The 25,617-nt window shown below is 43.2% G+C and overlaps 1 protein-coding gene across 2 annotated transcripts in view; it reads left to right on the top strand.

Annotated features, from left to right (window-relative positions):
- Nucleotides 1-312: 312 nt before the first annotated feature.
- The window catches only part of VWA8 (von Willebrand factor A domain containing 8), a 61,507-nt gene continuing 36,202 nt past the window's right edge, over nt 313-25,617 (top strand). For both annotated transcript variants that reach the window (XM_039358574.1, XM_039358575.1), the window contains exons 1-11: nt 313-412; nt 1,828-1,904; nt 4,361-4,436; nt 5,740-5,875; nt 6,104-6,223; nt 7,697-7,902; nt 12,218-12,369; nt 13,864-13,972; nt 17,421-17,556; nt 19,773-19,975; nt 23,562-23,678. In XM_039358574.1, coding sequence (XP_039214508.1) covers nt 344-412; nt 1,828-1,904; nt 4,361-4,436; nt 5,740-5,875; nt 6,104-6,223; nt 7,697-7,902; nt 12,218-12,369; nt 13,864-13,972; nt 17,421-17,556; nt 19,773-19,975; nt 23,562-23,678 — 1,401 coding nt within the window. In that variant the 5' untranslated portion in view covers nt 313-343. The remainder of the gene's footprint in view (nt 413-1,827; nt 1,905-4,360; nt 4,437-5,739; nt 5,876-6,103; nt 6,224-7,696; nt 7,903-12,217; nt 12,370-13,863; nt 13,973-17,420; nt 17,557-19,772; nt 19,976-23,561; nt 23,679-25,617) is intronic.

Raw genomic sequence — 25,617 nt, forward strand, 5'->3', positions numbered from 1 at the left:
TGTTACCTAGTTGGGTCATGAAACATCTGCAAGAAAACAACCAAGCTCAAGGATCACCAAGGACCCCACAGCCCCCCCCCCTCCTCTTCCTCCTCTTCTCCAAAAAAACACACTACTTCCTAGCACTGATGATGTTGCCCAGTTGGGTCATGAAACGTCTGCAAGAAAACCACCAAGTTGAAGGAGCACCAGGGACCCCTCGTCGTAATGATTCTCCGACGAGTATAATTCTGTGCGGCTGACTCAGAAGAATCACAACAGCATTCATACTTCAGTGTTTTCACTCACTCCTTTTTCTTTTCTTCCCAATTTTAAAACATGGCTTTCTTTTCCATGTTAGCATATGATGGTGATGGAAGACATGTTAAAAGACTTTTTGCTCGGAGAGCATCTTCTTTTAGTGGGCAACCAGGTAAGAGAAATCACATTTTTTTTTTCCCTATCCAATCCATTTTGCGCATTTAAATATTCAAAGCTCTTTATCTGTTCTGCCAACGAGTCAGTTTCCCTGAAATTGTAAGCGTGACTTCCGAATACGGGCCTGCCCTCAATTTAACAACAGTCCATTTAGGGACCGTTCAAAGTTACAACGGCATTGAAAAAAAATGTGACGTACGACCGTTTTCACACTTACGACCGTTGCGGCATCCCCTGATCAAAATTCAGACGCTTGGCCCCTGACTCGTACTTACGACGATCGCCGCGTCCTGGGGTCACATGACCCCTTTTTGGGTCCTTCTGAGAGGCAAACTCAATGGGGAGCGAATTCCACTTAACGACATTACTAACTTAACAACTGCAGTTGTTAAGGAAGGTTGTAAAACGGGGAAAAAGTCCCTTTTTCGCTGAGCAACAGGAATTTTGGGATCAAATAATAGGTGGGAAAGAAATGGAGGTAGTGACAGATTTTATCTTCCTGGGCTCCAAGATCACCACAGATGGGGACTGTAGCCAAGAAATTAAAAGACGCTTGCTCCTGGGGAGGAAAGCTATGGCAAATCTAGACAGCATACTAAAAAGCAGAGACATCACCCTGCCAACAAAAGTGCATATAGTCCAGGCCATGGTTTTCCCACTTGCAATGTATGGCTGTGAAAGTTGGACCATGAGAAAGGCTGAGCGCCAAAGAATAGAGGCCTTTGAGCTATGGTGCTGGAGAAGACTCCTGCGAGTCCCCTGGACTGCAAGGCGACCAAACCGGTCAGTCCTAGAGGAGATCAACCCCGACTCCTCTTGAGAAGGCCAGATCCTGAAGCTGAAACTCAAGTACTTTGGCCATCTAATGGGAAGGAAGGACTCACTGGAGAAGAGCCTGATGCTGGGAAAGATGGAGGGCAAGAGAAGAAGGGGATGACAGAGAAGGAGGTGGCTGGATGGAGTCACTGAAGCAGCAGGCGTGATCTTCAATGGACTCCAGAAGATGATAAAGGACAGGAAGACCTAGAGGAACGTGGTCCATGGGGTCGCGATGGGTCGGACACGACTTCGCAACTAACAACAACAAGCCGAGAACTATCTGCATGTAGCCACGAGGCATTACGGCCGTTAACTCTACAGCAAATCAACCTTCCCTTTTGATTAAAAAAATGATGCAATTAAACTCTTTTGTTTGCAAGGAGTTCGGTGAGTTAATAATGGTTTTAAGTGGGATGTAGCCTGATCATCATCCTTTTTGTATTTACCTGGGATGTCGTGGCCTGGAGTTTTAGTGCCAGAAACTGAGGACGATTCTCATTTTAGCTGGCAAATTGAGTTCCTTTGTAGAGACTGTTCCACGCTATCTTCCCCTCTAAAATATCCCTCATTGTGGTTGCCTTGTTGTTGCAGGGTGTGGGGAAAAATAAAGTGGTCGACAGATTCCTCCAGCTGTTAAATCGACCCAGAGAATATTTGCAGCTGCACAGGTGAGCCGAGCTTTGGAGGGTGGGATTCTTGCTGTCAACATTTGGAGTTAGGCAAAAGGCTTTTTAAAAAATATTTATTTATCTTTCATATTTCTTAACTGCCCACTCCTTCAGAGTAGGGCTCTGTTTTCTCTTCAGATTGCAGTTAAGGGAGTGGGCAGTTAAGAAATATGAAAGATAAATAAAGCTTAAAAAGATTTTAGAAAACTATCACATATATAATGTGAAAAGAAATCAGATTCCCTCTCTGAGGGAGTGGGCAGTTAAGAAATATGAAAGATAAAGGTTAAAAAATATTTTAGAAAACTACTATATATATAATCTGAAGAGAAACCAGAAATGTCAAATTAACTCAAGCAGTGGCATATTAAGAAAACTTACATAAAATGTTTTACAGATGGCATAGGAGACCAGTGAGATTAGCAAAAATGTTTAAAAATACTTGCAATAAGTGTTGGAAATGCAAACAAGACCAGGTAAGGTACTTATTACCATATCTGGTGGACATGCCCTGAGGCAAAAAGATTTTGCTTAAAAATACATTTATGGTTGGAGAAAATGACTAAAAAAATAAATAGACTTTAAGCCAGAATTAGTTTAGTAAGGAATAATAGGAGCAAATTATGAGAAAGTTTGTATGTATTTAATTCCACACCTACTAACTGCAGCAAGAATTGTATTTGCCCAACATTGGAAAAATGAAAATTTATCAACTGAAGAAGAATTAATTAAGGAAAAATTTAAGAGTGTGCAGAAATGGACAGATTGACTTTAAAGAGAAAAGAGAAAGAAGACAGTATATTTTAGAACATGGGATAATTTCTATCAATGGCTAGAAAAACCAGTTAGAGAGAAAGGAATGTGATATGTAACTTTGAATATATATTAGCAAGAAGACCATCGAGCAATTAAATAACATATTGTTTATGGTAATTAACTATTGTCTATTAATTTTTGTTAAACACATGAACTCCATTATATATATATAATGTGAAGAAAAATCTCCCTGAGGGAGTGGGCAGTTAAGAAATATGAAAGATAAATAAAAGTTAAAAATATTTTAGAAAACTATTACATATATAATGTGAAGAGCAACTGGAACCCCTCTCTGAGGGAGTGGGCAGTTGAGAAATATGAAAGATAAATAAAAGTTAAAAATATTTTAGAAAACTATTACATATATAATGTGAAGAGCAACTGGAACCCCTCTCTGAGGGAGTGGGCAGTTGAGAAATATGAAAGATAAAGGTTAAAAATATTTTAGAAAACTATTACATATATAATGTGAAGAGAAATCTCCCTGAAGGAGTGGGCAGTTAAGAAATATGAAAGATAAATAAAGGTTTAAAATATTTTAGAAAACTATTATATATATAATGTGAAGAGCAACTGGAACCCCTCTCTGAGGGAGTGGGCAGTTAAGAAATATGAAAATATAAATAAAGGTTAAAAATATTTTAGAAAACTATTACACATATTATGTGAAGAGAAACCAGAATGTCTCTCTGAGGGAGTAGACTGATATGAAATATAAATAAACATTAAACATATTTTTAAAAACTGCTTTTATATACATACATATGCATACACAGAAACACACACACACACACACACAAAATCTGAAGAGAAACCAGAGCCCCCCTCTGTGGAAGTGGGGGAGTTATATATACAGGTAGTCCTTGACTTACAAGCATTCGTTTAGTGACCGTTCAAAGTTACAACGGCACTGAAAAATGGGATTTAACGACCATATTTCACTCTCATGACCGTTGTAATATCCCACGGTCACGTGATCAAAATTCAGACAGTTGGCAACTGGCATGTACTTAACGACAGTTCGTTTTACGCAGGGAGTTGCTTAACAACTGTGGCAAAATAGCCCTAGCAATAGCACTTATATACCGCTTCACAGTGCTTTTTTACAGCCCTCTCTAAGGGGTTTAAAGGGTCAGCATATGAGCCCCCAACCCTCTGGGTCCTCATTTTTACCGATCTCGGAAGGACGGAAGGCTGAGCCCACCTTGAGCTGGTCAGGATCGAACTTCCTGGCGGTGGGCAGAGTCAGCCGGGACTATGGCAATACTCCGTTAACAACGGCCTCACGTAGCAGTGGAGATTCTGGCCCCCATTGTCGCAAGCCAGGGGCTACCTGTACTACAGATCCACTAAGGCACTTAGATTCCTCCGACTGGACTCAAAACACCAGCTTTTAATGTTAGGGCTTTAAATGGCCCCTGCTGGCCTTTGGAAAAGGGAACACTCGGTGACCGGCAGAAGTGATTAAAAGAGAAGAAAAATGTATGCTGCCTCCCGTTGTGAATCAGGGAGTAGAAAATAGCACAGCATGTTTGCAAATGCAACTTCCCCTCCCTCCCTCCCTCCCCACTTTCCCCAATGCACTGAGGTGCTCAGCTGGGATCCGTGACTAGAAGCCTGTCCCTGATTTGCCGCCCTAGGGACACCACCGTGCAGAGCCTGACGCTTCAGCCGTCCGTGAAAGAGGGCCTGATTGTGTACGAGGACTCTCCACTCGTAAGTCTCTTGCAAGGGGCGACTGGGTTGCTGCTTCCGTCGTTAAAATCTGAGAGAACCCATGCGCTCGTGGGGCAGGCCCCTCTGCGTGGAGTCCCTGGTAAATCCAGGGTTCACGTTGTAAGAAGACTGTCCCCTAAATAAATTAGGTTATTATAATTTATAAGATAGGTAGGTAGGTAGGTAGGTAGGTAGATACAGATAGATACAGTAGATAGATAGATAGATAGATAGATAGATAGATAGATAGATAGATAGATAGATAGATAGATAGATAGATAGAGAAAGGAAAGAAAGAAAGAAAGAAAGAAAGAAAGAAAGAAAAAGAAAGAAAGAAAGAAAGAAAGAAAGAAAGAAAGGTGGATGGATGGATGGATGGATGGATGGATAAAAAAGGTAGGTGGATGGAGAATAGATAGAAAAAGAAAAGAAAGAAAGACGTATAGGTGGATAGATGGATGGATAGATAGATAGTAGATAGATAGCTAGAGAAAGAAAAAGAAAGAAAGAAAGAAAAGAAAGAAAGAGAAAGAAAAAGAAGGAAAGAAAGAAAGAAAGAAAGAAAGAAAGGTGGATGAATGGATGGATAAAAAAGGTAGGTGGATGGAGAATAGATAGAAAAAGAAAAGAAAGAAAGACATATAGGTGGATGGATGGATAGATAGTAGATAGATAGAGAAAGAAAAAGAGAAAGAAAGAAAGGTGGATGGATGAATGGATGGATAAAAAAAGTAGGTGGATGGAGAATAGATAGAAAAAGAAAAGAAAGAAAGACGTATACGTGGATAGATGGATGGATAGATAGATAGTAGATAGATAGATAGATAGATAGATAGATAGATAGATAGATAGATAGATAAAAAAGGATAGGTGTATGGGTAAGTGGATGGATAGAGAGATAGTAGATAGATATAGATTGGATGGATTGGTAGAAAGAAGAAAGAGAAAAGAGGATAGATAGATAGATAGATAGATAGATAGATAGATAGATAGATAGATGAAAAAAAGAGGATAGGTGGATAGATGGATGGACGGACGAATGGACGGACGGATAGACGGACAGACAGTTTTCTTCTGATCCACATTCATCAAATTTGTGAAATAGATATTTTTCTTTTTTGGGGGGGATGACCTAGGAATATCTTTGCTTGGCTTGCCTTGTCCATAATAATAATAAAAGTAGCCTTCATATCAGAATGGGAACCCACTGTGTTGCATCTAGGCTGGAAAGACTAGATTTCTAATATTAGTAATATTTTTTTTCCCCGCCAACGTTTGTCTCATCCCAATCATCTCTTTCTAGGTGAAAGCTGTCAAAAAGGGGCACATCCTCATGATTGACGAGGCAGACAAGGCACCCACAAACGTCACCTGCATTTTGAAAACTTTGGTGGAGAGCGGAGAGATGATTCTGTCCGACGGGAGACGCATTGTTTCTAGTAAGCCGTCCCAGAGAGAAAGTCTTCCAGTAGCTGACTTTCTTACGGATTAATAAATTAAGAGCTGTTAATAACATAACTGGAGATGTAATTTTCTTCAGAGAAATGGAGGGCTTTAGTGATTAATTAATAGTAATTTGTAGTATCCTTTGATAAGCAAGTCATTGCTTTCCGGAATAAAGTCTTAATCAGATTGAAAAGGCTGTTTTTGTTTGTCTAATCTTCCAGATGCTGATGCTGCAGATGGGAGAAAAAATGTCATAGTAATGCATCCGGATTTTAGGATGGTTGTTTTAGCAAACAGGCCGGGATTCCCTTTCTTGGGAAATGACTTTTTTGGAACACTTGGTAAGTCACACACACTTGATTAAAAGCTGCTATTTTATGGTCCTGTCTATGAAAAGATGCTACTTTCGTTTCACTAGTCTGGTTGCAGGGGGGACGGACGGACCTCAAAGTGTAGGTGTATTAAAACCGTTTCTTTATTTTAGACTCTCTTGCTCCTTTGCTTTTTGGGAAAAGAAATATGTATTTTGGGCCATGCGTAATTTTTCCTAGAAAAATGTTTTTTTCAAAAAAAAAAAAAAAATAAGCTCCATTCTGAAGGGCTAGTAGTAGCGTAGTAAGAAAGCTAAGCTTATTTTCTTCAAAAATTTAAAGTATGTATTTTAGTCCAAGGGTGTAGGTCTGTTCCAGGGGTAGGCAACCTTGGCTCTTTTATGACTTGGGGACTTCAACTCCCAGAATTCCTGAGCCAGCCACGCTGAGGGGAAGGGGAGAGGTTTCCAAGCTGAGCCATGATGGCTCAGGAATTCTGGGAGTTGAAGTCCACGAGTCATGAGGGGGCCATAGTTCCCCCACGCTGGCTGAGGAATTCTGGGAGTTGAAGTCCACGAGTCATGAGGGGGCCATAGTTCCCCCACGCTGGCTGAGGAATTCTGGGAGTTGAAGTCCACGAGTCATGAGGGGGCCATAGCTCCCCCATGCTGGCTGAGGAATTCTGGGAGTTGAAGTCCACGAGTCATAAAAGAACCAAGATTGCCTAACCCTGGTCTATACATATGTTGCATATAGTGTGTTTTAAATGTGGGTTGTGTATGTGTAATTTTGAGAACAAGCACCTAAATTTCATTTTTAATGTGTGCCATTGTGCCCCCAGGAATAAATGACAATAAAGGTTACCTAATCTAAAATTATTTTTTTTTTTCAAAAAAATGAATATGAGTAAAAAAATAAGCTTCTTGCTGAAGGGCTAGTCGTAGTTGTAGTAAGCAAGCTAAGCTTAAACCTCTTGTGTTTTCTTTAAAAGTTTAAAATATTTCGCAGCACCCCTGTGAGTTCACTCTAGTACACTACAGTGCAAAGTCTTCTTCTTTATTAAGTACTATAAATGAATTGAGGCCTTTGAACTATGGTGCTGGAGAAGACTCCTGTGAGTCCCCTGGACTGCAAGGCAATCAAACTGGTCAGTCCTAGAGGAGATCAACCCCGACTGCTCTTGAGAAGGCCAGATCCTGAAGTTGAAACTCAAAGACTTTGGCCACCTCATGAGAAGGAAGGACTCCATGGAGAAGAGTCTAATGCTGGGAAAGATGGAGGGCAAGAGAAGAAGGGGACGACAGAGAAGGAGGTGGCTGGATGGAGTCACTGAAGCAGTAGGCGTGAGCTTCAATGAACTTCAGAAGATGGTAGAGAACAGGAAGGCTTGGAGGAACGTTGTCTATGGAGTCGCGATGGGTCGGACACGACTTCGCGACTGACAAACAAATGAATTAACCTATTGGATGCCATTTTCTCCTTTCTTCTTCTTGCCTCTTCCAGGAGACATATTTAGCTGTCATGCAGTTGATAACCCAAAACCAAACTCAGAACTAGCCATGCTTCGACAGTACGGGCCCGATGTCCCAGACTCAGTTCTCCAGAAACTGGTAGCAGCTTTTGGAGAGCTGCGAAGTTTGGCCGACCAAGGAATTATCAATTATCCTTACTCAACTCGAGAAGTCGTGAACATTGTCAAGCATTTACAGGTAGTGTATGACTGTTCCTAATACTGGACTGTTCACTAATCAATTATTATTTGACTTTAAAGGCTATTTTTAACCTTTGGAAAGCCTGGCGTGTTTCAGAAGATGTTTCTAAGGATGCTTTCGCCTTTGATGTCACCAAATCTTAAAGAAACGTGTCCTCATTGAGATAGAAGCAGGGACTCTTTTTGTGTCCTTCCTCGTTCAATTAATTATGAATGGCTTAATTCAGTGGTTCTCAACCTGTGGGTCGGGACCCCATTTGGGGTCGAACGACCATTTCACGGGGGTCGCCAAACAAGGCTGTCCGCCATTTTTTCCCCCTTTTCTTTGGCCACGCCCCTGGCACCCGGTGATGTATAAGTGGTTGGGGGTCACCACAACATGGGGAACTGTATTGTGGGGTCGCCGCATTAGAAAGTTTGAGAACCACTGGCTTAATTTCTGATTTTTTGGATCGGTGTGAATCCAAGCTGTGTCATGTTCCTTTTGTTGGGTTGTGGGTTGCTCCAACACTGGAGTTTTTAAACAAGCGTTTGGACAACCATTTCTCCGAAACGGTGTAGGGTTGATCAGGGGGTGGGTGGGACTAGAAGACCTCCAAAGTCCCTTCCAGCTCTCTTATTCTCTTACTCCCTTCCTGTAAGTGAAAAGAGTAGAATTCTTCCCGATATGGTTGCATTGTTTTGTGCCCTGAAAAATCCCATACAATTCAAAGAGAGTCTTCTCTTCATCCTGTTTGGTTGCCTGTGTTGTTAAAAAGAAAAAGATTTAGCCTCTAAACCCCTCGTCTAACTTGATTCCTCATCCTTGCTCTCTTTCTGGTTCCTCAGTATCTTTATTTCACTGAGGTGTGACACAGTATTTCAGGTGTAGTTGGTCAGTGGGACCAGTAGAACATAGAGCAAATGGTGTGGGAGTACCGTGGCGCGTGAGTTCCTCATCGTTGTCCTGCTCCTGACTAATTGATCAATTAAACCAGCATTTCTCGACCGTAGCGATTTTAAGATGTGGAGAGTTCAACTCCTTGAAGTCCCAAGCCAGCATGGCTTGCTGGAGAAATCGGAAACTTGAAGTCTAGGCATCTTAAAATTGCCAACTTTAAGAAATACTGAATTAAAAGCCATCTGCCAAGTGTCTTAACCTGTAGGAGAAGGAGTGGCAGAACCCGGGGCTGGAGTTAAAAGAGGGATCAACCTAGAATCCCTAAGTAGTCACAAGTGAACTAAAGTCCAACTCTCTTTGAGTGCCCTTGCCTCTTATCTAGCTTTAACCAGGTGCTGATCATTAGTTGAGAAGGCAGGACAAGAAGCAACGGATGGAAACTAAGCAAGGAGAGAAGCAACCTAGAACTAAGGAGTAACTTCCTGACAGTTAGAAGAATTAACCAGTGGAACAACCTGCCTCCAGAAGCGGTAAATGCTCCAACACTGGAAGTCTTTAAGAAGAGACTGGACAGCCATTTGTCCGAAATGGTATAGGGTTTCCTGCCTGAGCAGGGGGTTGGACTAGATGACCTCCAAGGTCCCTTCCAACTTTATTATTATCATTCCTGTTCATAGGCTTTTAGCAGTAAATTGACTGGATTGAACCTTCACAGGTGGACTTTCACACCTGATATAACCAGACATGGAAACCAGACCCAATGTCTTGAATATCTGGCATCAGAGCTGGCTGTTTAAGAATACGTCTACCGAATAGTTCTTTACGTGGCATATGCTGCATTTTCAGAAGATTCTAGCTTTTTCTTTCAAGTATCTCCCAGTATCTTAAATAGTTAAAAAGAAGGAAAAGATCCTGGAAGGCTTGTTTATGCCAAAGAACCGTCATGATTGAACAAGCTGGAGGCTGAACTGTTCCATAAATGAATCTAAAAATAACTAAGGAATGGACATAATTATGACATTAAAGCAAGGGACGGTCTTAATTCACACACACACTTCAGTTTCTGGTTTGAATTCAGTCTTGGCTTAACCTCAAGTGCTTCCCAGGGATCTGGATCAAGGGATTCACTGGATTTATTTAGATTTTCTTCAACCAGTAGCACGCAGAAACAAACGTCATTGTTTAGGACACAGAGGCATTCCCCCCCCCCCAGTGTCTAGCAGGTAATGGGAACCAGTTGGGATGAAAGGAAGGAGGGAAGTGATACAATCTCACAGCTTGGGAACAGAGGAAGGAAGTTTAAATCATTACACAATATCTGTTTCTATACTTGTAGGGCTCTGCTAAGCGTTCCTCTGCGAAATCAGGGTGTTTTATACATATACATATATGTGTGTGTGTGTGTGTGTGTATACACACATATACACACACACATATACACATACATACATACACACACACACACACACACACACACACACACACACACACACAAATGTAATCAGTTTTAGTTGAAAGGTATTTATACTGCTGGCAAGCAAAGTCAGCTTCAGGATGTGCCTCTTCACAGCCTGATTTATTTAGCTATCAAATCCAGCTGATCACCGATGGTTCAGATTTTCTCTCTGGTTCGCAACCGAATAAATGCTTCATTTGTAAGTCTGAAAAGGAGAGGAGAAAAATGTGCCTTGGAAAAATTGGACATCCCTTCATACAAGGAGCTTTGTATGACCTCAAGCTAACCTATTCTCATGTAGTAGCTGTTTTCATTCACATCATGTTTGGGCTATGTGGGTGTCACAGTCCAGAATAACAGAGTCGGAAGGGACCTTGGAGGTCTTCTAGTCCAACCCCCTGCTCAGGCAGGAAACCCTATACCGGGGTAGGCAACCTTGGCTCTTTTATGACTGGTGGACTTCAACTCCCAGAATTCCTGAGCCAGCCACGCTGAGGGGAAAGGGAGAGCTTTCCATGCTGCGCCATGGCTGGCTCAGAATTCTGGGAGTTGACGTCCACGAGTCATAAAAGAGCCAAGGTTGCCTACCCCTGCCCTATACCATTTCTGACCAATGGTTGTCCAGTCTCTTCTTAAAAACCTCCAGTGATGGAGCACCCACAACTTCTGGAGGCAAGGAGTTCCATCAGTTAATTGTTCACACTGTTAGGAAATTTCTCCTTAGTTCTAGCTTCCATCCGTTCCTTCTTGTCTTGTCCTCGGGTGCTTCGGAGCATGGGCTGACCCCTTCTGTTCAAAATTTTGGATATTCCTTTTTTTCCCCCCTACAAAATGATCGTTAAGGAGGAAAGTAGACCACTGCAGTACAGAGTGCCTTTTGATTTGGAAAGTCTTAGGATGGAAGTAGCTAGGGATCAGTTCCAATACCACAGTTAACACAGTCCGTTAGTAATGCAATCAGATTTCCTTACCGGTCGCTGTGGGCAGTAATAGAATCGCAAGGTTGCATCAAAAGTCCCCAAAATAAATAACGCTCGGAAAGTTTAATCTCCGAAATTGTCTCCAATAATGTCTTCTTCCTATCTTTCTTCCTGTAGCAGAAGAGCAGGCAGAGAAGAGCTGGGGCTGGAGTGAAATGCAGCATCGGCTCAGAATCCTTACGTTGTCACAAATGGTCATCAAATCCAATCCCTCTTGAACGCCATTGCCCCTTATCTGGCGCCAATTTGATCTGAATTTTCATTGACCAGATTCTGGTATCTAACCTTGAGCAATAAACCTCCTAACTGCAACTCAGTGTATGGTCCCGATCCTTTGCACCCAACATTCCCTCACGTTCCCGAAAAAAAAGTTTGAAGGGAAAGAGAGGGGAAGAGGTGCCATTGTGTGAGCAGGACATTGGATATAGCCCTCTGAATGCAAGGGTTTGTTTGTTTAAAAGACCACACAATTTGAAGTTATAATAATAATAGTAGTAGTAAAGTTGGAAGGGACCTTGGAGGTCATCTAGTCCAACCCCCTGCTCAGGCAGGAAACCCTACACCATTTCGGACAAATGGCTGTCCAGTCTCTTCTTAAAAACTTCCAGTGTTGGAGCATTTACTGCTTCTGGAGGCAGGATGTTCCACTGATTAATTGTTCTCACTGTCAGGAAGTTTCTCCTTAGTTCTAGGTTGCTTCTCTCCTTGATTAGTTTCCACCCGTTGCTTCTTGTCCTGCCTTCAAGTTGTTGTCCCATCACTCCTAATTAAATAGCCCATTCATAATTTCCCCTTGAAATGTATAAAGGCTTGACAAACACGTTTCTAGGTATTGCAATCCACGGAGAAGTGGGTGGCAAACACCTAGATTTGCGTGTGTGTTGTGTAAGGGAACCTCTGTGAGCTTTCAAGTCACACTTTCCATCACCCACAACAAACTCAACGCTTTGTTTTTTGTTTGTTTTTTTTTCTTCTGTCCCTTTCTTAATCTCCGCAGAAGTTTCCGACAGAAGGACTTGCGAACGTGGTCCGGAACGTCTTCGATTTTGACTCCTACAACAAAGAAATGCGTGAGATATTAATTAGCACGTTGCATAAACACGGAATACCTATCGGTGCCAAGGCCGACAACGTACAGATGGCCAAGGAGTAAGGTTCATTGTCTGCTGTATTTGCTGCTAGTTGTAAAAACCTGGAACGCTTGAAGCAAAATTCCGTGTGTATTTTCCTCCGGAATGGTCATCCACTTGCATAATTATTTATTTATACAACACGATCGGCGTACATTTACGGGATACATCAATATGTTCGAATGGAGGAGTTGTTTGTTTTTTTTAAAAAAAAATCTAATTAACATGGGTGATTTGTGCAATGGAAATAAATAAAGGGAAATATTTGTTTTGATTCTTTTCGGTTTCTATTCATTGATTGGTCTTTTCCTAATTTATCGTTGTCCTGCGGGCAAAGCTTGGTTTGTAACTTTTTTTTTTTTAAATGGAAATGAAGTGAATTGACTTGGCTTTTAAATCCGGCACGAGACACTTTCCCCAAAGTACTGTGGAAATTCAGATTAAAAGATCTCGATTCAACAGGTCTTGCCTGGCACCTGTCAAATTTATCTGGTGGTTAACATCATTTTGTAATGATGTCATTACAGCAACCACGCAAATCACCCTGCTGACGCATTTTCGTATTTTAACAGAAGTTCGTGAATAACAGACATTGTTTCCTCCAATTGGACGACCAAAACAAAATTTTCTTTCTGCTGCCTTGCATTAATTCCAAACTGTGTCAAGGTATCTAGTTTGCTTAATGTTATTTATGGAGACCCTGTTTTATGGGATGCTTATTTACTGAACATCAGATACCTGGATGTCTATAAATAATAATAATAGTAGCACTGTAGGAGTATGTTACAGGGTCGCATTTTTACGCTCAAACCATAGCAACCTGGAGAAACCATCTTAAATTAAAACAAGTATTTCCCTGTATGCTTGCAAAGGTTATGCGAAACAGACTTGTAAAAGCTGGTTCTGTTGTTTGTCTGTTTTTTGAGATAAGTCCACTTTTTTCGCTATAGATCTCATTCAGTGGTTAGTGAATAAACCATCTCTAGAATCATCCTTAACTCGAGAGATGTAAAATCTCGCAGACAGAATTACAGATATTTATTCAATTACTTCCCACTCCTCTGAAATATGCTAGTTTTAAAACCTGCCTCCAAGAAACCATTGAACTATGGCTTAGTTAATAGTTATAATATTGCTCTGTATACCATTTCAGTGTGGCATATGAACATTTCTTAGGCAATATTACCAGTTGTTTAAACTTCCATCCATTTTGCCTTCGTACTTTAGTAGCCTTATTATCTCTTTTTCCCCTTAAAGATTCCCGGTTTAAGTTAGAGCGGATCTTATCCTTTTTGTCCTGTTTATGAAAAAGCAACTAGATTGAGTGAGTAATGTACAAGTGATACACGAAGGAGTCATTGCTCACCGTTTCCCCTGAATTTCCAGTAAAGGGAAGCTGTGTCTTTGTGGATTCTCACATTCCTGACTGTTTGAGACTCAGTAGCAAAAAAAAGTATTGTCGACTCAAGAGAAATGTCTGCCAAATTAATCACAGTGATATTTTTCTGGTCAGATTGCCATTGCCGGATACAAAATTTATGGGCTATTGGAAAATCAATCATTTGGGGAAATCGCGACGAAGGCTGTTGTGTCCTACTGAAACTCATCGCGTAGACGTGAAGGTCTGTGAGACTGAGTACAAGCTTAAGGTTGATAGGGGAGAATATGTGTAGCTGGGGGTTGAAATGAGGGGTCCTTGGTGCTCTCTGAGCCTGTTGGTTTTCTTGCAGACGTTTCATGACCCAACTGGGTAACATCATCAGTGCTAGAATGGGAGGGGGATTTATGGAGAGGAGGAGGTGGAAGTGGACTGTGGGGTCCTTGGTGCTCTCTAAGCTTGGTGGTTTTGTTGCAGACGTTTGATGACCCAACTAAGGAACATCATCAGTGTTGATGCTGTTTGGGTAATGAAATGTCTGCAAAACACACACACAAACATACAAAGAACCATGGAATGACTTCCTGATTAGGGGTGATGATTTTCAAATTAAAGAAAGAAGATGTGAGTGGCTGGATCACAAGTGATTTATTATAGTAAAGAAATATGCAGAAGTCTAAAGTGGACAGCCCAGAATGGGTGATTCTAAAACCCTACAATGATGGTGACTTAAACGTAGCATACCTACATTTCGACCCTTCCATTGTGGTTTATTTCGTGGACACATTAAGGGCGAGGAGCAGAGGCAAAAGATTGCCATTTTGAGTTTTAACCCTTCCTAAACTCCAAAGATCCCCCGCGATCATTTCAACCCTTTTGGCACGAGTGTTTTACCGGCCACATTGTCGCTTCATCTCCTACCCCTGTCACTGCCCGAATTCGTCTTCCAAATAGCTTCTGCAGTCACGACATAAGCCTAAGACTGAAAATCAGGCTCGTCAGATGCTATATTTTTTCTCTCCTGCTCCGTGGAGTAGAGAGTTGGTCTCTGACAGAAAGCCACCTGAAGAGACTAGAATCGTGGATTGACAGGTGGCTGTTACGTAGAAGCTGGGCTGACAAGATCAGAAACGAGGAGGTGATCAGCCGCCTGGGAAAGCCGAGGGAAATCGTCAACACAATTAAAAAACGAAAATTAGACTATTTCGGACATGCGATGCGACACCCAGAAAAATTCGGCCTACTCCATTTAATCCTCCAGGGAAAGATGGAAGGCAAATGAGGTCCAGGCAGAAGAAGAACATTGTGGCTTCCAAATCTAAGGGACCGGTTTGGACAAAACTCAGCAGCACTTTTTCATGCGGCGGCTGATAAAAACAGGATCGCCAATGTCCGATAATGGATAGGGCACAAGACAAAGAAGAAGAAATAGCTTTCAATTCCGCATTAGCTCTTTCAACAGCTGAACGCACCAACCGGTCCTCTAGACAGAACTCAGCAGCACAGGCAGTCCTCGCCTTACAACAGTCCCTTTAGTGACCATTCCAAGTTACTACAGCACTGAAGGAAATGACTTACGACCGTTTTTCACACACTTAACGACCGTTGCAGCCTCCCCATAATCACGGGATTAAAATTTGGACGCTTGGAAACTGACTCGTATATATGACAATTACACTGTCCCGGGGTCACCCGATCCCCTTAATAATAATAATGTTGGAAGGGGCCTTGGAGATCATCTAGTCCAACCCCTGCTCGGGCAGGAAACCCTATACCATTTCAGACAAATGGCTGTCCTAGTCTCTTCTTAAAAACCTCCAGTGTTGGAGAAAGGAAGGAGGAAGGAAGGAAGGAAGGAAAAGAATAACAGAATAACAGACTCAGAAGGGACCTTGGAGGTCATCTAGACCAACCCACTGCTCGGGCAGGAAACCCTATACCATTTCAGACAAATGGCTGTCCAGTCTCTTCTTAAAAACCTCCAGTGTTGGAGAAAGGAAGGAGGAAGGAAGGAAGGAACGAAAAGAATAACAGAATAACAGACTCAGAAGGGACCTTGGAGGTCATCTAGACCAACCCACTGCTCGGGCAGGAAACCCTATACCATTTCAGACAAATGGCTGTTCAGTCTCTTCTTAAAAACCTCCAGTGTTGGAGAAAGGAAGGAGGAAGGAAGGAAAAGAATAACAGAATAACAGACTCAGAAGGGACCTTGGAGGTCATCTAGTCCAACCCTTGCTCAGGCAGGAAACCCTATACCATTTCAGACAAATGGCTGTCCAGTCTCTTCTTAAAAACCTCCAGTGTTGGAGAAAGGAAGGAGGAAGGAAGGAAGGAAGGAAAAGAATAACAGAATAACAGACTCAGAAGGGACCTTGGAGGTCATCTAGACCAACCCACTGCTCGGGCAGGAAACCCTATACCATTTCAGACAAATGGCTGTTCAGTCTCTTCTTAAAAACCTCCAGTGTTGGAGAAAGGAAGGAGGAAGGAAGGAAAAGAATAACAGAATAACAGACTCAGAAGGGACCTTGGAGGTCATCTAGTCCAACCCTTGCTCAGGCAGGAAACCCTATACCATTTCAGACAAATGGCTGTCCTAGTCTCTTCTTAAAAACCTCCAGTGTTGGAGAAAGGAAGGAGGAAGGAAGGAAGGAAGGAAAAGAATAACAGAATAACAGACTCAGAAGGGACCTTGGAGGTCATCTAGACCAACCCACTGCTCGGGCAGGAAACCCTATACCATTTCAGACAATGGCTGTCAGTCTCTTCTTAAAAACCTCCAGTGTTGGATAAGAGGAAGGAAGGAAGGAAGGAAAAGAATAACAGAATAACAGACTCAGAAGGGACCTTGGAGGTCATCTAGACCAACCCACTGCTCGGGCAGGAAACCCTATACCATTTCAGACAAATGGCTGTTCAGTCTCTTCTTAAAAACCTCCAGTGTTGGAGAAAGGAAGGAGGAAGGAAGGAAAAGAATAACAGAATAACAGACTCAGAAGGGACCTTGGAGGTCATCTAGTCCAACCCTTGCTCAGGCAGGAAACCCTATACCATTTCAGACAAATGGCTGTCCAGTCTCTTCTTAAAAACCTCCAGTGTTGGAGAAAGGAAGGAGGAAGGAAGGAAGGAAGGAAGGGAGGGAGGGAGGGAGGGGAGGGAGGGAGGGAAGGAAGGAAGGAAGGAAGGAAGGAAGGAAAAGAATAACAGAATAACAGACTCAGAAGGGACCTTGGAGGTCATCTAGACCAACCCACTGCTCAGGCAGGAAACACTATACCATCTCAGATAAATTACTGTCCTAGTCTCTTTTTAAAAACCTCCAGTGTTGGAGAAATGAGGGAGGGAGGGAAGGAAGGAAGGAAGGAAGGAATAACAGAATAACAGACTCGGAAGGGACCTTGGAGGTCATCTAGACCAACCCCTGCCCAGGCAGGAAACCCTATACCATTTCAGACAAATAGCTGTCCTAATCTCTTCTTAAAAACCTCCACACACCCACAACTTCTGGAGGCAGGTTGTTCCCCTGATTAATTGTTCTCCCTACCAGGAAATTTCTCCTTGGTTCTAATTATCTTGCATCCTGTAGTTATCTTGCTTCAGCTAGCCCGCTTGGCAAGATTTGTTAAGAAGCTTGTTTTGTTTCGTCTCAGTTGTGGGTTTCAGGACTCTTCGTTTTTCATTTCTCTTAGGGTCCGATATATTTAAACGTGCAGGCCTTCCCTCTGGAAAGACACGAAGGCAGAGCCTTGAGTTTTACAGAAGAGCTAGCATTCTGGACCCTGCCTTTGAACCAGGTGAACCTAGTCTGTGATGTGGCGTCACAAGGTAGAGTATGCGCTTTCTTTCTCGGTGAACAAGTAATGCTTTAGAAGCCGTGCAAGTAATCTAAACGGATATTTTTGTTGTTAATTGCAAAGTCGTGTCCGACCCATTGTGACCCCATGGACCACGTTCCTCCAGGCCTTTCCGTCCTCTACCATCTTCTGGAGTCCATTTAAACTCACGCCTCCTGCTTCAGTGACTCCATCCAGCCGCTTCATTCTCTGTCATCCCCTTCTTCTCCTGCCCTCCATCTTTCCCAGCATTAGGCTCTTCTCCAGGGAGTCCTTCCTTCTCATTAGGTGGCGAAAGAACTTGAGTTTCCACTTCAGGATCTGGCCTTCCAAAGAGCAGTCAGGGTTGATCTCCTCCAGGACTGACCGGTTGGATCGCCTTGCCGTCCAGGGGACTCGCAGGAGTCTTCTCCAGCACCAGAGTTCAAAGGCCTCCATTCTTTGGCACGCAGCCTTTCTTATGGTCCAACTTTCACAGCCATACATTGCAACTGGGAAAACCATGGCCTGGACTGTACCCACTTTTGTTGGCAGGGTGATGTCTCTGCTTTTGAGTATGCTGTCTAGATTTGCCATAGCTTTCCTCCCCAGGAGCCAGCGTCTTCTAATTTCTTGGCTGCAGTCCCCATCTGAGGTGATCTAAACGGATATTAGTATGAATTATTTTGCTCGCAAATTAAGACTGTCGTTTTGCATGCTTTCTCTCTGATGTGGTTGCCCATTAAGCACAACTCTTAACAGCACATCACTTCCCTCTTTAAAGAGTGAACTGTATAGGGCAAACCTGCTGCAGAATAATCCTTATTTAGTCCCCCATGCTGCCTTTACTAATCCTTTCCCCAGCTAGAGAGAATCACCCAGAGGATCAATCATAATTGCCTCCCATCCACGAGGAGTCTTCCAGACACTTGTCAAAAATGTGGTAATGCGCATTAAACCGGCATTGAGCCGATCCTCTCGTGGACAAGATAATTTTGCATACCTGTGCTAGCTTAGGATAGTATTTGCTTCCCAGAAATAGAGGAAATTGCTGCAATTCAGCTGAGGCCAGAATGTGGCACGAATACCGAAAATTTCAACCACAGCCAAATTGGGCAGCTGGCCAGGCTCGTGACTTACCAACTTACAACAGTAAAGGAGAAAATGTGTAGCTCAGGGTTGAAATGAGGGATCCTGGCTGCTCTCTGAGCTGGGTGGTTTTCTTGCAGACGTTTCATCACCCAACTAGGGAATATCATCAGTGGTAGAAGGGTGTGGGGTTTGCAGAGAAGAGGAAAAGGAGGAGGAGGAGGAAGAGGAGGAGGAGGAGGAAGACTGTGGGGTCCTTGGTGCTCTCTGAGCTTGGTGGTTTTCTTGCAGACATTTCATTACCTAACAAGGTAACATCATCAGTGCTAGAAGGGAGTGTGTTTGGGGAAAGAAAGAGGAGGAGAGGAGGAGGAGGAGGAGGAGGAGGAGGAGGAGGAGGAGGAGGAGGAGGAGGAGGAGGAGGAGGAGGAGGAGGAGGAGGAGGAAAAGACTATGGGCTCCTTGATGCTCTCTGAGCTTGGTTGTGTTCTTGCAGACGTTTCATCACCCAACTAGGGAATATCATCAGTGGTAGAAGGGCATGGAATTTGCAGAGAAGAAGAAAGGGAGGAGAAGGAGGAGGAGGAGGAGGAGGAGGAGGAGGAGGAGGAGGAGGAGGAGGAGGAGGAGGAGGAGGAAGACAACAACAATGACTGTGGGGTCCTTGGCGCTCTCTGAGCTTGGTTGTTTTCTTGCAAATGTTTCATGACCCAACTAGGGAACATCATCAGTGCAAGAGGGAAGAGGAGGAGGAGAACTGTGGGCTCCTTGATACTCTCTGAGCTTGGTCGTTTTCTTGCAAACATTTCATGACCCAACTAGGCAACATCACCAGGGCTAGTAAGGAGTGTGGCTTGCTGTCAGTTTATATTCTAGAACAGAACATAGTTTATCAACTCACCGTAGAATATAAACCGGGGCTCAATTGTGTTCGTAACTCAAGGACTCAAAGGAAGAAATGAGGAGAGGCATTTTGTGGCGCTTTTCTATTCTGACTTGCGGGTGACTCTCGAGTGACAGATGACGCGGGCCTCCTTGTCAGGGAAAGAATGACCTCTGATTATGACAGGGATGCTTTGATCACAGGGAAATCCTGAACTCACAACTTCTCTCTTTTATTTTCGGCCCGTCCCGCTCAAGAGCGCGAAGGCGAAACCTCCCTTTACGTGGCCACCTGCAATCCCGTCTCCTTGTATTTTATGAACGTATCGAGTAAAACTGGACACTACGTGGACCTCTACGACCTCTTCCCACGGACACTGCGGGGCATGTGGCAACCCTTTGTCCGACTGGCCCCCCTCGGGGGTCCCCTCCGAGGTCAAGTAGTCCTACACGAAGAGCAGGTAAGTCGAAGGGGAGGCCACTTCGTCTGAGAGGGTTAGCGAGAGCAGGAAGTCCCTCCATTGTCATGGTCTCCCGGGTGCCGTAGCCCATCCTTGTGCCCGTCTCCGTTCATGGTGAAGGTCTGACCTGGAAACAAAGAGACCTTAAAATTAGGCAACGATCAGATAAGGAATGAGAAGAGGAGTTTGCGATGCTGTATTAGCATGCAGGGTACAAGTAAGTTTGTAATGAATTTCCATGGGCAAAGGTGGGCAGGCATCTATTTGATTTGTGTCCTTCCTTCCTTCCTTCCTTCCTTCCTTCCTTCCTTCCTTCCTTCCTTCCTTCCTTTCTTTCCTTTTTTCTATCTCCTTTCCCTTTCCTTTCCTTTTTTCTATCTCTCTTTCCTTTCTTTTCCTTTCCTTTCCTTTTTTCTATCTCTCTTTCCTTTCTTTTCCTTTCCTTTCCTTTTTTCTATCTTCCTTTCCTTTCCTTTCTTTTTTTCTATCTCTCTTTCCTTTCTTTTCCTTTCCTGTTTTTCTTTCCTTTCCTTTTTTCTATCTCTCTTTCCTTTCTTTTCCTTTCCTTTCCTTTTTCTATCTTCCTTTCTTTTCCTTTCCTTTTTTCTATCTCTCTTTCCTTTCTTTTCCTTTTCTTTCCTTTCCTTTTTTCTATCTCTCTTTCCTTTCTTTTCCTTTCCTTTCCTTTTTCTATCTTCCTTTCTTTTCCTTTCCTTTTTTCTATCTCCCTTTCCTTTCTTTTCCTTTTTTCTCTTCCTTTTTTCCCTTTCCTTTCCTTTTTTCTTTCCTTTCTTTTCCTTTTTTCTATTTCCTTTCTTTTCCTTCACTTTCCTTTTTTCTATCTTCCTTTTCCTTTCTTTTCCTTTCCTTTCCTTTCCTTTTTTCTATCTCTCTTTCCTTTCCTTTTTTCTATCTCCTTTTTCTTTTCTTTCCTTTCCTTTTTTCTATCTTTTTTCCTTTCCTTTCCTTTTTTCTATCTCCCTTCCCTTCCCCCTTTCTTACACTAAAAACACCCAATTCCTGCAACCATTCTCTGCGTGTTTTAGCCTCCAGCCCCCCGAACATCTCCGGCTGCTCATTTTTTCTGCACTCTTATTTAAATATGCCATCTTCTTTTTTTCCTTTCTGCCTCCTTGGCCTATTTTTCAAGCTCTTCTCCCCCCCCATCCCTTTTCAACCATCCCTTCCCCCCGCCCCCAGTTCGGTCCCTGCTCCCTCCTTTGCACAAACGTCTTCGGCGGCTGCTGAGAGAGGGCCAAACTTGGCCCAGCCACAAAACTGCCGCAAGGCAAGGGAAGCTCCACAGAAGCTAAAAATAAAAGGGCCGAAGGCAGCCAGGACGAAGAATGCCAGTGACATCTGCGGAGCCTTTGGCATGCGAAAGCACTGGGGAGCCGGAGGTCAGCCGAGGGTTGCTTTTCTCCCACTGAAAAATAAACATCGCCCCAAAGCGGGCCGATGCTTCCCAGCCCCCTCTGAAGCATCTTCCAGAGCCTGGGCGAGGAGAGAAATATTCGCCCGTTGATGCAATTTTTCTATTTTGACGCAAATGTTCTATTTGGGGATCGGTCAGGAACCTGTTCAGAGGGGAGCCGTGAACATCTGGAAAGAGTTTGAAAAAGGGACGTGCGCCCGGTTGCACGGAGCAGTTTTCCCCTCCTGAATTTAAGGCAAAGCCAAAGAGGACAGTTCTCCCCCCCCCTTCTTTTGGGGAGGGGGGGTGGAAGCTTGGAAGGGTCTCCTGGTTTTCCAGTTTTGCGTTTTGCTGCCTGCAGATAGGCAGCAAGGAGAAGGAAGGGGGGGGGAGAAATTGGAAACAAAACTTGGGCGTCCTTGTCACTGTTCTCCCGGAGTCCCCTTCTAGGAAGCGGGGGGGGGGCTGTTTCATGGGGACGTTGTAATGTACTGTTCAAATCCAGCAGGATGATCTTGTCGCTTGAGAGAGGCCGAAGTCAAAAAAAAAAAAAAAAACACGGTTTCTTTGTGTGATAATGACGGAGGTTCCGAGCAATCAATTTGCCCGTTTAATGATGCATTCGAGGTCTCTTGCCTGCATCACGAGACGGCTATCTGGGTTGGTTTTTTTTTTCCTTCCTGACGGTACAGTTTTCAATCCGAAGAGAATTATTTCAGTGACCTTCTATAGTCTTCTTCTTCTCCTTATACTCCTCCTTCTCCTCCTTATGTTCTCCTTTTTCTCCTTCTTCTCTTTCTCCTTCTCCTTATAGTCTCCTTCTCCTCCTTTTCTTTCTCCTCCTCCTCCCCTCCTTCTCCCCCTTCTTCTTCTCCTTCTCTTCCTCCTCCCCTCCTTCTTCTCCTTCTCCTCCTTCCCTCCTCCTTCTCCTTCTCCTTATACTCCTCCTTCTCCTTATATTCTCTTTCTTCTCCTTCTCCTCTCCTTCTCTTTCCCCTTCTCCTTATAGTCTCCTCCTTTTTCTTCTCCTCCTCCTCCTCCCCTCCTTCTCCCCCTTCTCCTCCTTCTCTTCCTCCTCCCCTCCTTCCCCTCTTCTTCTCCTTCTCCTTCCCTCCTCCTTCTCCTCCTTATACTCCTCCTTCTCCTCCTTATGTTCTCTTTCTTCTCCTTCTCTTTACCCTTCTCCTTATAGTCTCCTTCTCCTCCTTTTCCTTCTCCTCCTCCTCCTCCCCTCCTTCTCCCTCTTCTCCTCCTTCTCTTCCTCCTCCCCTCCTTCCCCTCTTCGCCTTCTCCTCCTCCTTCCCTCCTCCTTCTCCTTCTCCTTATACTCCTCCTTCTCCTCCTTATGTTCTCCTTCTTCTCCTTCTCCTTCTCTCCTTCTCTTTCCCCTTCTCCTTATAGTCTCCTCCCCCTCTTCTCCTCCTCCTCCTTCTCCCCTTCTCCTTCTCCTTATACTCCTCCTCCCCTCCTCCTCCTCCCCTCCTCCCCCTCTCCTCCTTCCTCCTCCTCTCCTCTTCCTCCTCCCCTCCTCCCCCTCTTCTCCTTCTCCTCCTCCCCTCTTCTCCTCCTCTTCCTCCCCCCTCCTTCTTCCCCTTCTCCTCCTCTTCTCTTCCTCCACCCCTCCTCTCCCTCTCCTCCTCCTCCTCCTCCTCCTCCTCCCATGGCTAAGGCAGGACTGGAATTCACAGTCTTTCGTTTTCTATCCCACTCCCTTAACCACTGGACCAAACTGCCTCTCTTAACTGTGTCACGCCCGTTGTAGGCTCAGAGTATAATCCTTTACACGTCTTCCCCTTAAAAACTGCGAAAAATTGAAATGAACTTATGCGCTTTCAGGAACACATCTGAGTCTGGCCGGGTGCCCACCGTTGATGGTTTATGGCCCCCCCTAGGAATGTGCAGGGGGGGGGGACGATTTGCTGCAGGAAAACAAATAGGGATTTTCCACACTAGAAGAAAATGCCCTGTAGCGAACTCGGGATGACGACAAAATTTGGCGGAAGGGAAAAAAATCTCGGAGGGGAAAAAAGATTTATCTAGTTTTTTCCGACCTGTCAAAATTCACCCTCAGTTCCAACCTGGGTTGCGTTACTCTTAAGCGAAAGGGATCTAGGTTTGCATTTCTTCCAAAGTGTGTAGAGTTACTCTCTTTTTTTTCCTTTTCTCTTATAGAATCACATTATTTTATTGCTGGACACAACGACGGGGGCCGTGAGCCGACTCACCCTGTTACCGGATATCCAGGCGTCGCATAAAGGAACATCTTGGTGGGGAGCCAAAGAGCAGGAGGTAAGACATCTCAGTCACCTGTCTCAGCCCTGCATTTACAACCACTCATTTAGTGACCGTTCAAAGTTGCAACGGCACTGGGGGGGGGAAGGGACTTTTGATCGTGCGATCAAAAGTCCCATTTTGATCACGTGATCAGAATTCAGAGGCTTGGCAACCGGCATGGACTTACGACGGTTGCATTATCCAGGGAATCACGCCATCTCCTTTTGCGACCTTCCGACGAGCAAAGTCAAAGGGCAAGCCGGATTCACTTAACGACCGTGTTGCTAACTTAACAACTATAATAATAATAAAGTTGGAAGGGACCTTGGAGGCCATCCAGTCCAACCCCCTGCTCAGGCAGGAAACCCTATACCATTTCAGCTGCAAATGGCTGCAGACAAATGGATGCATGGACGGCATAAACATAAAATGAAATAAAATAAAGTGTAAAAATAATAAAATAAAGTAAAGTAAAATAAAATATAAAATAAATGAAATGTGAAATGAAACTAAAAAAATAAATACAATATATATTAAATGAAATGAAAAAAATAAAAAATACAATAAATATGAAATGAAATTAAAAAATAAAAAATAAAATAGTAAAAATACAATAAAGTTAAAAAAGAAAAGAAAATATAAAAGAAGAAAAAATAATAAAAGAAAATAAAAAATAATAAAAGAAAATAAAAAATAATAAAAGAAAATAAAAAGAAAATAAAATAACAGCGACAAAATAAAATAAGTTAGTATAATTCTGTTTAAAAAAAAAAAAGCAACTTTGCCCTCTTTTTGAACTTTCTGAGTTTTTATAGCTCTTAAAAGATCCTGGTTTGGTGCCCATGGGATCTGTGACATCTCATTGTGGAAATAAAATAATGACTTCAATCCATCTTGTTACGGGGATTAATTGTTGCCTGTGGGGCGAACAAAGCCTTCATTAAACAACCAGGACTCCTGGCTGAATTATGGGAGGCAAAGTCCATCCATCTTAAAGTTGCAAGGATAAGTTGTTGGTATATTTTAGTTCCCGTCTTTAAACACAGTTCTGCATCTGGATTTCGTAGAAGCCTTCCAGACCAGCTCTTTTCCCGTAAGGGGTAATCCCTGGGTCCCTAAAATCCCATATGGATTTCCCTTTTTCAGTGTCTTATCTGAATACACGAGTTTTAACGAGCAATTCCAGTACCTTTCCCCCTAATATGACACTGTTGTGTCTTAAGTTTCTTTAAGGCTTAACATTCCTCCTTACACAATCCTGCGGCTTCACGCTTCGCCCCTTATTTGTTCAACTTTAACCCTGCTGAGAGAGGCTGTCTTAAGAAGGTTTATTTGTGGAGACACGTAGTGAAATTTATTTTTTATATATATAAATGTTTTACTGAGTTTTATAAGGGTAGGGAAGGGATAAGATCGGTATGGATATTGGATGGGGTTAGGGGATGGGGTTGGGATAAGGGTAAGGGTAGATACAATAGTGGAGTTACCCCCAATAAAACAATTCAACGCTTTAGCAAGCAGACTATCGTCCGGGTACAAATATTAAATGACAGTAAATAATAATAATAATAATAATAATAATAATAATAATAATAATGATGATGATGATTATGATGATTATGATGATAGTGATAGGCTCCTTGGGTGCAATTCCAAAACAACTGGAGCACCACTTGAACACCATAGGCATTGACAAATTCGCTATTAGTCAATTGCAAAAGGCGGCCTTATTAGGAACTGCTTCCATCCTGCGATGATACCTGTAATACCATCAAACATCCACATCTGCCTATCCCAGGTCCTGGGTAAGGACTCGATAGGTAGACAAAATGCCAAATCCAGTCTGAACATCTGGCTGACTGGGCGATGATCCATAATAATAATAATAATAATAATAATAATAATAATAATAATAGTCATAGGCGCCTTGGGTGCAATCCCAAAACAACTGGAG

Source organism: Crotalus tigris, unplaced genomic scaffold, assembly GCF_016545835.1.
Source record: "Crotalus tigris isolate CLP2741 ecotype Arizona unplaced genomic scaffold, ASM1654583v1 scf7180000019031.1477733, whole genome shotgun sequence".
NCBI classification, from domain to species: Eukaryota; Metazoa; Chordata; class Lepidosauria; order Squamata; family Viperidae; genus Crotalus; species Crotalus tigris.